Below are 12,954 nucleotides of genomic sequence, written 5' to 3'. Positions count from 1 at the left end.
GATGAGGGCAACAAATGTACATATGTGCTTGACACAATGGATGGATTTATGGATTGTGATAAGAATTGTATGAGCCCCCAATAAAATGATTTTTTTAAAAAGAACAAGGTTAATGAATTGATGGTTTCCCACAAACCAACTCCTATGAAGTGATTGTGTGCTTGGAGCAGTAAAGGTCAGGAGCCATATGCGCGCTCAGACCTAATGAGTGATTCCTCAGACCTGTTAGCACAGGTGTTGAACAGGGCAGTGGGGATCAAGAGAATATCTATTTATGAGTACTGAGAAAGAGTACTCTGTCTTCAAATTGAACACATTACTACAAGGTAGTGTGCCATCTCTCAAACCAAGTCTCTGCATCTCAAAATTGAGGTCAAGTCTGTATGGACTACCTTGAGTTTTGACCATTCAGAGGCTGAGTTAAAAAGTATCCTAGAAAAGCACAGAACATTTATTAAACAAACATTCAAAATGTGAAGCTGTTGTTTCTGCCTATATCCTACTTTTAGGTCTAGACACTTCTGAAGACAGTGTCTCCATCTCTCTAATCCTTCCCCCAGAAAACCCTACACTCTTCAATTTGTACCATATCAAAATCACAGTTTTGAGATCCCCAAGGGAGTTAAATCATGTTCTTTTTCAATGTTATTTGAGTTTGGAAAACTCAAAAAGAAGTCTGGAGGGTCAAGATCAGGACCCTAGGAGAGAGGTATAGGATTTCCCAACAAACTTCTCATAGGACAGCAGGGGAGTGATGGGGGGAGGGGGCGGAATCCCTGGTGCAGTATTCCTAGCCTTTTTCTCACCAATGAAGTTCCCTAGTTTCTTAAAACGTATGCCTAATAAGGCTCCATTATCGTAGCTGTGTCCTTCAAAATAATATAGCAAGATTGTTCCTTGAAGATCCCAAAGCCCAGTCACCATAACCTCCTTGAGCTGACCTTTCCGCCTTGAACTGCACTGGCCAAGAAGATCCCCTCCGGAGCCCCTGTTTTGATTGGCCCTTACTCTGGGTTGTATTGGTATCTGGTAATGATTCCGTCCACAACATCATCTTCATTAGCTTCGGTCTTGCTTAAAAGACCGATGGAAAGATCACCCCTTTGAACTAACTGATCTTTGAGCAGCAGCAGCCTCTTTCAGTACCCTTTTTTGAAGGTACTCGGAGATCAAGGCAAGCCTGTGGTAGAACTTTGCTGCAGCCGTCCACTAATGTTGAACAGATTGGGTTTGTAATAAACCCAACTAGAATCCTAGTAGCAATATTATTTTCCTTGTCTCATATATATCCTCTACAGATATAGTTGTACTTTGCCATTAATTACAAAGGACACTATTTCCTACCTGCTAAGTGGTGTAAGGTTCCTTTTACAGTGGTGTTCCACATCAGATCCTTAAAACTCAACGTATATGAAAAAGGTCTTACAATTTCTCCCTTCTGTTTTTTTTATGATAGCTCAACATTCCAATGTGTGTCCAGAAACTTGCCATTTGTAACATGGTATTTGTTCATTTGCTCACAATGAAGTTTCATAGACTCTGACCCTTTACAGAAAAAGGAGTTTGACACCCTGCTTTTAAATGATCATTTGGATTCTTGACAAATGTTGGTAATTGAAGGTGGCTTCACAGATGAATTGATTCATTGCCAAGGTCTCCCTGTTATGAGCTATGGTTTAACTTCTCTGTGCCTTTACAGCCTGCCTACTATTGGGGGGAGAGGTTTGATTTGTATGAATAGCTCAACATTCATTGTAATATTGATCATGTATTTTATTTTTTAAATGGTCACAGATTATAGCTGTTCCAAAAACACTTGTCAAGCTGAAGTAGAGTTTTTCAAAATTAAGGTGTGCTTTCACGGAACGCAAATTGTCCCTACATGAAGGCTTGAAGTCAGAAAGGAAATGAGGACGTAGGAGGATCTTCATTACACATTAAATTATGAAATAAATGGGGAATGGCCATTTCGGCAGGAGAGTAACAAAGTGGGACAAGGAAGTGGCTTCCTTTAAACTGGAGAAACCATGCGATGAGGCCTAGTGTATCGCTACAACCTAAGAAACAAAGACCAAGTGCACACAAGCCATGTGCAGAATTCACCCAAGCCCCTCTGATCCAACAGAAACAAGCTCATGGCCATTGAGTCATTGCTGGCTCATAGCAATCCTATCAGACGGGGTAGAGCTGCCTCTACTCCTCATGGGAGTAGAAAGCCCCATCTGTCTCCCGAGGAGCGGCTGGTGGTTTCGAATTGTAGACTTTGGGGTCCCTGGCACTGCACTGCCAGGGACCCATAGCTCCTCTGATCAAAAAGGTAAAAGTCCAGGTTCACCAAATGGTGAAGTGTCACTCATAGGACTTTCAAGTCAACTCATATAATCACCCAAAGTAAGGTCTCTAAAGACCAGGTAGTCTTGTGTTCTACTAAAGAAATTGGAATCAACTTTCCTGGGAAAATGAAATAAACATTCTAACTTCTCTTTTACTTCCTTTTCCTTCCCTGGTTCTCATAGACACGCTATTTGGAAGGTCATGTGACCTTGACAGCTAAATGATGTTGTCTTTCCTGAAACCAGCCATCTGGTTTTTTCTCCTTCCATCCTCCCTTCTTAATTCCTTCTCACGTCCCTCTCCCCCAACACCCAGCCCTGGCCTCATCATCGTCTTCAAAGTCTTTTTCTTTGATATAAAAAACATTTTTATGTTCCTTTTTTCCTTCATGATAATGGTGTCATAAAATACTTATCCTTACGAGCTTGACTGACTTTGCTGAGCATAATGTCCTCCATTTCATGCCATGAGGGGTTTGACTCATCATCGCCTTCTAGGGATGCCTAATATTCCATGGTGTGTGTACCAGAGTTTGATTATCCATTCCTCTAAGGTGGTTTTATTGCCATTGTTTCCATCCTTTGCTCTTATAGAAATCGCTGCAGTAAACATGGGTGTGCAGATATCTGTTCATGTTTTATTCTTTATTTCTTTAGAGTATAGACCCAGTAGGATCCGGAAGTATTTGTATTTCTTTAAGGAAGCACCATTCTGTTTTCCATAATGGTTGGACAATGTATGAGCTGAAACCAGCAGTCTTAAGATGAAACATCTACCATATCCTACACACAAAGATGAGAAACGTCATGGAGAACAAACTCTGCTAGGGGTCGGGATTTGGTGCCCCGGGTCGCTTAATGTAGTGGAAAGAATGTTCCATTGGCCCCAGTTCTTGATTTGAGATCAGTTCTTCCAACGACCAGCCATGCATCTTGAGCAATGTCTCCCTTTATCTGTTCTATGGGAACACGAATGGTTACCTCGAGGACTGATATTGGAACCTGAAACCCCATGGCTGTCCTTAAGTTTTCAGCAAATGCTTGCTGAATCTGAACTCGTCTTTGTCTCTCTTTCAGAACTGTTTGACCTAGAAACAAACGAACATGTACAGAAGGCCATAAACGACCGGCAGATGCCCAAAGTAGAATACAGAAAGCTCGAGATAGATGATTACAGTAAGTGCCATGTTTTTGTGGGGGTTTTCCCTCTAAGAATAAAACCAAATCAACAAACTTCTGTTCTGAAGTTTGTGGCGTGTTGGAGCGTCAGCAATTGAAGCTTTCCCCAACCCTGTGGCAAGGCAGAATTCCCTGGGGAGCAGCTAGAAATGTGCTTTGCAGCCAGCAAGGGAGTTATTGTAGGATGGAGGGGGAAATATCTTGTGAATTTACTGTTCACAGCCATGCCACTCACTCTGCTGACCAACACAAACAGATGAGCATCTGCATTCTTCCCCGGTGAGGCTGACAATTGAAAGGCGGCACCAAACTGAAACGCTCTTCTTCTTTGGTGGCAACAGAATAAGAGATTCCCCTGTCCTTTGATATGTTTGAGTTCATTGATGATAAATATCTTTACTACTTTGTTATCTTTCCTCTACATATCGCACCTGATGTCACGAAACAAAAATTGTCTCAACTGTTAAATGTAAAACTACTTGGCCCTGTAAACTTCAAGCACAATAGCATGTTTTCAAAAAAGAAGTAGACACAGATAGTGGAGGTATTCCAAGTATCGGTCATCAGAGCTCGTGGTAGAAAATAGAATAGAAAACAAGTGGGCAAGGCCCACGAAATCACAATATCAGCTAACATTACACACCTCACCAAAGAGAAGCCATTCCAGCCATCACATTCTGGGTGAAGTAACCAAATGCTTGACCAATCTGGTCCCCACATGATGTTATAAATGTCCAAATGGCCCATGGCAGAAACAATGCCCCCATCCCTGGCTTCAGAAGATGGGTAAGCAAATAGTCCCCGTATACTTTCCATGTCTATCAACCTCAGGACTGCTTACACCATTTGCAAAATCCAATGCAAAAGGAAAATATAGGGCCCTCGTGCACAACCTATTGAGAACCTTAAGACTGCAACTGCAGAGAATTAACCTTCCAAGGGGAGACGTGCTCTAGAGCCAGCCCTGATAGCTCGCTCTGTCAGACCCCGAGCCCCTCTCCCAGCAAACGTTCCCAAACCTCTTTCATTGTATTTCTCACATCTGTTGCTTCTTTTCAGGATGGCTCTATTCCTTCACACGATGCCTTTTGATACCCTTAAATACAGCCCTTCATCATCCAACTCGCTCCACACATCACTTCCATGATAACATTTCCCAAATCTTAAAGCACTCCCGTGTGAAACGCATTCCCCACCTCTGAAAAAATGCAGGAAAAGAGCTTTTGAGACACAAATAAGCCAACTTTCCCACATCCTACAAAAACTTTCCCCAGAGAAGCTCTGTGGGTGCAGTTGAGAACGCGCACTAGACTGCTAACCACAACTTTGGTGGTTCAAACCCACCAGCCACTCCATGGGAAAAAAATGAGGCTACCTACTAACAACTTTCACAGCTTAGAACACCCTATGCAAGGTCATTAAAAGTTGGAATGGGCGCAATGGCCGGGGAGGTTGGGGGGCATAAATCTTCAGTTTGGAAGTCAAGTGTGAGAACAGATGCAAGAAAGAAGACACAGCTGTCTGCACGGGGGCCTGCGCAGAAAGAATGGGAACAGGTTGGCCCTACTGACTTGTTTTTATTTTGTTTGATGCTACCAGAGGCGTGGGCTTTTATTAGAAAAGTAATAGGTCTTCAAGAAGAGCTCTCCTGAAATGTATTCAGACAGCCTTGGCCCCAATTCAAGGTCTGCCCTTGGGCTTATCAGTGGCAGAGAGCAGCCCAGACCATGTTTTATGGATATTTAAATGATAAAGTCCAACGATTGCCTTTCTGCCTTCCCTGGGCCATTGATCCAATTTGCAAGTCATTAACATGCAGCAGAATAAGTAATCAGGCCGTGTCAGAGCTGACTTGCAGGTGCACAACCCAGCCTGGGGTGGATCACTGGATAGGAATTGTATGGAAAAGACCACAAATTCCAATTTAATTGCTATGCCTTTGGTAATCTGGGTTGTCATTCACATCAATAAAAAATTCTAACTTGAGTAGGAGGTTTGTTGTGTTTGAGGAAGAAGAAACGGGTGAGGAAATTTCTAAAATTTTGTGTCACCCTCTCCCTTTCTCTCCCCTTCCCACTGTTCCCAAGTATTGATTCCCAGCTGTGCTGTGGACACAGCAGCCCAGAGGGAACAGCCCAGGGACTGTGAGACATGAAATTTCATGCTGCACCAGGACACCTGGCAGAGGGATGCATGCTGCCCTCAGGGTTTCTATTTCTTCAGCCCATAATTCTCCTTGTTAACAAGCAGTTATGCCAATACCATCTATCCTAGTTTCCAAAGCAGTCCTGTATACAAGATTGAATTTAAGAATCAGATGAAGACACTAAACCTCAAAGATGTTGGGTGACTTGCCCAAGGTCACACAATGAATCAGTCCCTGAGACAGAACTCATAGCCAGCCTTCTGTTCTATGGATCAACTGCCAACACCTCCTCCCAACCCCCTAGTCCCCAAGTCCTACAAGGAGCATTTCTAACCAACCAACCCAGTTGAACACATCCAAGTCAAACCCGTCCAAATACCACCAGCACTTCTTCCATGTGTGATGACTGTCTCCTGCCTAACATGTTGATGTGTTTTGTTGCTGTGCCTCTTTTTTCCAAGACTTGCCAATGCAGATCCTGAAGCCGGCTACCTTTACAGACACAACCCACTATCCCCTGCTCCTGGTGGTGTGAGTACCAGCATGTCTTTCTTTCTTAGGGTGCTTACTTTGGGAATCAGTAACACCACACAACATGAATAGTCATCTCCAAAGAAAATAGTAACACTACACAAGAGAAATTCTATTGCTGCACAGTAGAAACTACAAACACGCTGACTCACCAGCAAATACCAGGTTCTGTGCGTCAACATTGGTGACCTCCGGAGGTGAAATGAAAGCAGAACTTGCATAGCATGAAGGCAGGTGGGCCATCCGTATGTTACCACCAGTCATGCAGCCATAGCTGATGGATGGCTCAGAGAGGGCTGGGAAAGGAGTCAGACAAGTACCCTTGTGAAAGGCTCCTTCTGGGGCTCCTAGTAATGTTGAGGGGGCAGGACTTGCCAACTTGAGGGTTGGACAGGGGACTCTGACTGCTGACAAACTGCTAGACTCAGAAGAGATGGAGGCTCATCTCTGGATGGCCCCACCTGGTCTCAGCCTGCTGAGCCGGTATATTTCACACTCTTGAGTTATGCAAGGGCACTGGTGCCTGCACATTATTTGCAGCCATGACAATGACACTACCTTGAACACCATTCATGCGTCCAGAATCATTCCTCATATAACTCATGCGATGGAACAAGCCCTCTTCTTTCTTTGTGGAGAGCAAAGAAAGTGCTACAGCAACCCCTCTGAAGGTGGAACCCTCGTTAGGAGACTGTGCATCTCGGTGAAGACCCCGGGTCCCGGCTGTGCATTCTGATTATTGCCCTGGGGGTTAAGGAAGAGCTAATTTACACTCTCACGGCTTTTGTAAAGTGAGGGGCCACGTGGGCAATTTAGCAAATGTTCTTCTGTACATCACAGTCTGTTCTTTTCAGGCCTTTGGGGGCCTGAAAAAAATTAACTGGTCATTATTTTTCAAGAATCCGAATTGAGCAAAGGTCTACACTGGGGCTGTTTTAGGGCATAGAGTGCAGGCCCCCATCTGAATAAATGCTACCCCGACTTCCCTCAATTGTCCTGCTCTGCTTCCATCCAGGGGCCTTGCCTACTGGGTAGAAAAAGGTTCCATGGCCAAGATATTCCAATATCTGATTTTGCGATGAGTTCATTTGAAATTAGCCCCAGAAACTGAATGTTTCCCCCTAAGCACACACGCTTTCTACTTTGCCTCCTCAACTTCCTTATTGAAGGGTAGATTTTCACAGCACTCTAAAATATACAAGGAGGCATGGTGTTACAGTTGCTTAAGCATTGAAGTGCTAACAGAAAAACTAGACCCGCCAGTCACGAGGACTCGTCTCATCCAGAAGAATCAACCACCTTGGAAACCCTGCACAGCGGTTCTTCTCTGCCCTGTAGTTTGCCCCAGGTCAGAATCGACCCTGTGGCTGGGGGTTAGTGGGATCAAGGATGCTACTGATGTCAAAGCCAGCTTTCATGCCCCGATCAAAGATTTTTCCAGCAGCCTTGAAGAAATCCCAAAATGGTCCTCAGTTTGAAAAACCATCCGACTTACTTTCAAAAGTAAAAGCGGTAGAACTCATCCCAGGGCAGCCTGTCATTTCATGAATTTAGAAAGGGCTTGAAATTAATTATTCACTGGTACAAAGCAGTTGACATATCACTTCATTCGCAAGCCTGCAAACTCCAAGCTTTTTGCGTCGTTATTTCTTGCTATGACTTCAAATTTGACAGCAATGAGGTTTGCTCGGCCCAGGGCGCTAAAGGAATCATACCATGCGGTGCCTTTTTAAAACAAACACCCAAAAGAAGGCAAAATGGCTTCCCACGTAGCAACGTCCTCCTAGAACAACAGTCCCCCACTGAGCCTCAGATGCATGACTCCAGGGTCATGCAATCTTTCGTCTGCCCCCACCCGCCAATGCTACACCTCACCCTGCATCTCTTGAGCCATTGGCAGAGAGCCGAGATGGCAGTGGTGCCAGGGATTGGCTTCCCTTTGAGTAGCACGTCTTCAGTTGGCCTAGTGAGCAGAGGGGATTATTGCCATCTGTCGCTGAGACTGGAATTGACCTTCTTTCCTGCCTGCCCACACTTTCTCCACTAAAAGGAAAGCACATTACATCACCTCCCCATACCCAGTGGTGTGGTGGTTTTTCAGGCAGTGCCCCGTTTATGGTATCACTGACCCATTGCGAGGTGTCAGTACTCCATTGTGGCTGGTTTTAAGTAGTCAGAGTGAGCCCACATAGCCCATTGAAACCCAACCCACGGAGGGCCTGGATTACACACTGCCTCCAAATGAACAGAAAGTTGCCTTCCTTTCTGAGGAGATGTGCACGCTGGTATTCTTTCTTTTAATTTATATTAAAAAAAAACTATTTCATAAAAGAAACAAATGCATCCTTGTCACTGATGGGAGGAGGACTGAGGGGAAACAGCATGAGACATCAATGTGCTAGGGAGAGAGAGCACTTCAGTGCGAACAACGCCACCCGAAGGAGGGGTTGACAGGCTTAAAGACAAAAACATTTCCTGTCTCCAAATCCAGGCTGCTTCCTGTGTCAGCTTTGGGAGAGTCCTTTTTGTTTGGGAAGGCGCTGATGATGTCCCAGGCCACGGAAGCATGCATTTGCCTCCGCACCCTCCTCTTGTCTCGCTGTTCATGCTCTGCTCACCCTCTTTGGCAACAGATCCGGAGGGCTCAGAATTGGGCAGCCCCGGGTCATGGGTGAAAACCCTTTGAAGGGAACCCCCAGCACGGGGGTTGGTAGACAAGTCACTACCATACAGGGCTGAGACCTGGGGTCCTCTTTTCCAGGGATGGAGCCCCAGGGAGCCAGAGTGTGGCAGAAAAGTTTGAAGTGAACTGGGAGACGGTGATGGTGAGTAGCCATGGAGCTGTGGTGGTGAAGTGTGACGGCCGTGGCAGTGGGTTCCAAGGAACGAATCTCCTGCACGAAGTGAGGAAGAAACTGGGCTCTCTGGAGGAGAAGGACCAGGTGGAAGCCGTAAGGTAAGCGCCCATCTGTGCTAGCCTGGGTTGACCAGAGAAACAAATTCTTGACACTCATATGTGTATAATAAAGAGTTTTATATAAAAGAGCTATTGACTATGGGGAAAACAGTCCAGTCCAGATCAGGTCCGTAAGTCTGATAATAGCCATATGTCTGCCACCAATCTATAAATCCCTCTTTAGACTTGCGAAATGACGCCAACTGCACGAAGATCACAGGCCAGTGGGTGAAAAGTCCTGTGGTCAGCGGCGGTTTAAGCATCTCAGGGCTCACATGGGTGTCCACGTGGCTCCTCCACCTCCAGGACTCTAGCATAGCTCCATATGTCTTGTCATCAGGAATACCACACAAGAAGTGAGTGAGTGTGTGTCCCGCCTCCCGCGAGCTATTTATCTCTTTAGTGCCTCCAAATGAGGTCATTAAGCTGCGACCTGATTGGCAGGCCAAACTCCACCCCATGACTCTGAAGAGTCGCAAGTTGACAATAGCTTATGTAACTACCACACCATCCCAGCCCGTGCCATTAGAAGGACGCAAGCAGAGTAACAGGGACCCGGCCAGCCTACTCCGATTGTGTTTCTCCTCAATGCATGCATTTTGGTTGGAATTTACCCATGTACACAAACACTGAACATTTCCAAATGCCCAGGGAAACTATCCGTAATGTTCTCCTGAAGAGACTTTAATGATCATATTTCCAAATCTAACTGGCTCATTTCATGTGTTAACCACAACAAGGCCAAGAGAGACAGAAACAGAGTCGCACCTCCACACAGGCGGCCTGGGGTCTCTGTAGTATGGCTACAGACCTTTGCCCGTATCTGCACCTCTCTCTGTCACACGACACAAGGGGTGTGCATGAATGGAAAAAGGAATGGATTCATGCAAATCTGTCACCCTCATTACCAAGAAAATGAACCCCTAGACACACCCAGTGGTTTGCTTAGAGAATGTAGCCCTCAATTCTGAAAAATGGCACATATTCGGTTGAGGTGAAATTTGCATTACAGAAAACTAACCAGGTTAGGGTGTGTGATTAAGGGGCTTGTAGTTCACTCACAATACTGAGTAGCCATCATCAATACCAAGTTGTGAAACATGTTATCACCCCCATTCCTCCCTCCCACCCCACCTGGCAATCACCAAGCTGCTTACTATCTCTGTGGGTTTACTTATTTGGGGTATTTTCTATAAATGGAATCAGACAATATTGGCCTTTTCTGCCTGGTTTCTTTCTCTAAGGACAGTATTTTCAAGGATCATCTGTTTGTTTCAATAATATAAATAATGGTTTTATATGATGGTATGATATTCCACTAATTTGGTTTCTCCGGTTAGCAGTTGGTATACGTTTGTTTTGTTTTCGTTTTATAGATATTAGGAAGAGGATACTATGAGCATTCATGTATGAAACTTCGTGTGAGCCTATGTTCGGTCCCATTGGATCTAGCATCTACAGGAGTGGACTTGCTGGGCCCTATGGAAACTCTGTTTGTTCGAGGAACTGCCAAGCTGTTCTGCACAGCAACTGTGCCGTTTTCCTTCCTTCCCCAAAGTACACAAGGGTCCCAATTACTCCACATCCTTGTCCTCACTAGTTATTTTCAGGTTATTTTTGGTTTTATTTTAGCCATGTTTACTCCCCTCCCATTGGCACTGCCACAGAGTTGATTTTGACTCACAGTAACCCTGTAGGACAGGGTAGCCCTGCCTCTTCTGCTTTCCAAGGCTGTAAAGCTTGACAGAAATAAAAAGCCACATCCCATTCCATGGAGCAGCTGATGGATTTGAACTGCTGACCTTGCAGTTAGCATCCCAACCTACTATGCCATCAGGGCGCCTCTTAGCCACCCTAGTGGTGGGAAATAGAAACCCTGGTGCGGTAGTGAACTAAGCATCAGGCTGCTAACTGCAAGGTCTGTAGTCCAAACCCACTGCTCCTTGGGAGAAGGATGACACTGCCCACCCCGTGCCTGGAAAGCCTAAGGAGCACTTGTACTCCACCCTTCAGGGCACCACGAGTCAGAATCAACTTGACGGCGTGAGTTTTGTTGGGGGACATGAGTGGGAAGTGGGATCACATTGTGATTTGGATTTACATTTCCCTGGTAACAAAATCATTAAGCATTTTTATGGGCTTGTGACCTTTTATATATCCTCTTTAGTGAAATATCTCTTCAGACTTATTGCTTGTGTGGATTTCGTTACTGTTCATTTTGGCTGTTTGGATAAAGTGGTATGTTTTGTTTTATCCTTCCTTCGCATCCCTATCATTGATTCAACAAGATGAACAGAGCATTGTAGAGAACAGAAAGAGGTTTCGATCCAAGCGATTGATGCTCACAATTATTTATTGAATTGCCCTGTTGGTTTATGAAAACAGATACCAAGAACCAGTGCCAGGCTACCAATTCGGGCTCACTTTGAAGATGTGTAATTGTCGTAGTCGTGTAGTGTAGGAAAGTACAGGGGTCCACAGGGCTTACCCACGAAGTGATGTTACAAGAATAACTCAACCCACTCTGCAGACTCAATATTTGGAAAGGCAAGAAGAGCAAGGGAGCACAGATCACACATAGCCAGGGTTTGAACAGCAAGGCCTGCCCTCCCCTCACCCTGCAGATGATGAGTACACGAGGTGCGAGTCTGGCCACAGAGAGAGTGCTAAATTCATAAACATGTGTTTTCCGTATCATTTTGAAATAACTATGGCATATCTATACCTGTTGTCATGTCTTATACTTTGCAAGCTTAAAAGATTTGACCTTGGCCAGTATTCACACACATCTTCACTGTTCAACACAAAAGAAAGAGAGAGGCAAGGAGGGGAAAACTTTTCAAAGCAGGTTCTGTCTTCTTTTTAAAAGATTGGCGCCCCATGGGAAATACGCATATCTATGTTTGTTGAATGAGAAAGCAGTATTTGAATGAATGCCCCCCCTTTTCTTAGGGAGTTATGAGCTAGTTAAAAAAAAAGACAAAGCAATATGCCCAATATGTTACAGTCAATTCAGAGGAGGGAGCAATCCCAAGGGACCAAACTAATGAGGAAAGGTATATTGGTTAAAATAGTTCTACCTGGCAGTTAACAAGAAAGCACACACAGAATTCCAGCATGATTGAAGAATATGGAGCTATGTTGGCTCAGGTAACTTGGAATCCAGTGGAGGTGCGGGAGACATCCTCAGGATTGATTGATCCAGTGGCCCAGCAAAGCTGGAGAGACCAGGGTCCCTCCCCCACATCCCCTCTCAGCCAACCACAATGACCTCCCTATAAGCCCGGTTCTCCTGCTCCCAGATGGTTGCCAGGAGGCCTGGTTCCAGGCTTCTGTATTGGTCTGCACATTGGTGAGGGGGCACTTCCAAAAACCATTGCAGCAAAGGAGGAGAGGGTCTTCCCAGAGAAACCTGGCAAACCTCTCCTTAAGTCACACTGGCCCTGAAGTGCACATTCCAGAAACAGTCACAGGCAAGGGATATGCAGGCAGCTACCTAGAAACCAGTGGGCCCACCCTGAGCCTGGACATGAGGTCAGCCTGGATGGGGTCAAAGGCGGGTGGCAGAACAACTAGGGGTACTGTGAAGAAAGAGAGTGAGCCTGGGGAGGTAGACTAGCAACCAGCAATTGCCACCGCAGCAGATGAGGCCAAGTGGGCTTGGGAATGAGAGTGGAACTCAAGTTCACAGCTATGTGAAGCCATTCCTTACGAGGAGCGACATAGCAAAGTCTCTCCCATCTCTTCGTCCTTTTTCCTCCTGGGTTTTTCCTATTTGCTGCTGTTTTCTCTCCTTGCCCCCCCCCCCC

General features: G+C 45.3%; 1 protein-coding gene across 1 annotated transcript in view; it reads left to right on the top strand.

Annotated features, from left to right (window-relative positions):
* Positions 1 to 12,954, top strand: part of DPP6 (dipeptidyl peptidase like 6) — a 398,654-nt gene that overhangs the window by 367,698 nt on the left and 18,002 nt on the right. Inside the window, exons 16-18 of the mRNA XM_030885622.2 lie at positions 3,411 to 3,509; positions 6,120 to 6,189; positions 8,951 to 9,145. Coding sequence (XP_030741482.1) covers positions 3,411 to 3,509; positions 6,120 to 6,189; positions 8,951 to 9,145 — 364 coding nt within the window. The remainder of the gene's footprint in view (positions 1 to 3,410; positions 3,510 to 6,119; positions 6,190 to 8,950; positions 9,146 to 12,954) is intronic.

The sequence above is a fragment of the Echinops telfairi genome, unplaced genomic scaffold (assembly GCF_000313985.2).
Source record: "Echinops telfairi isolate 266 unplaced genomic scaffold, ASM31398v2 ScPeMD7_31;HRSCAF=116, whole genome shotgun sequence".
Taxonomy (NCBI): domain Eukaryota; kingdom Metazoa; phylum Chordata; class Mammalia; order Afrosoricida; family Tenrecidae; genus Echinops; species Echinops telfairi.
The sequence above is the reverse complement of the archived record's forward strand: the minus strand, read 5'-3'. Positions and strand labels throughout refer to the sequence as shown.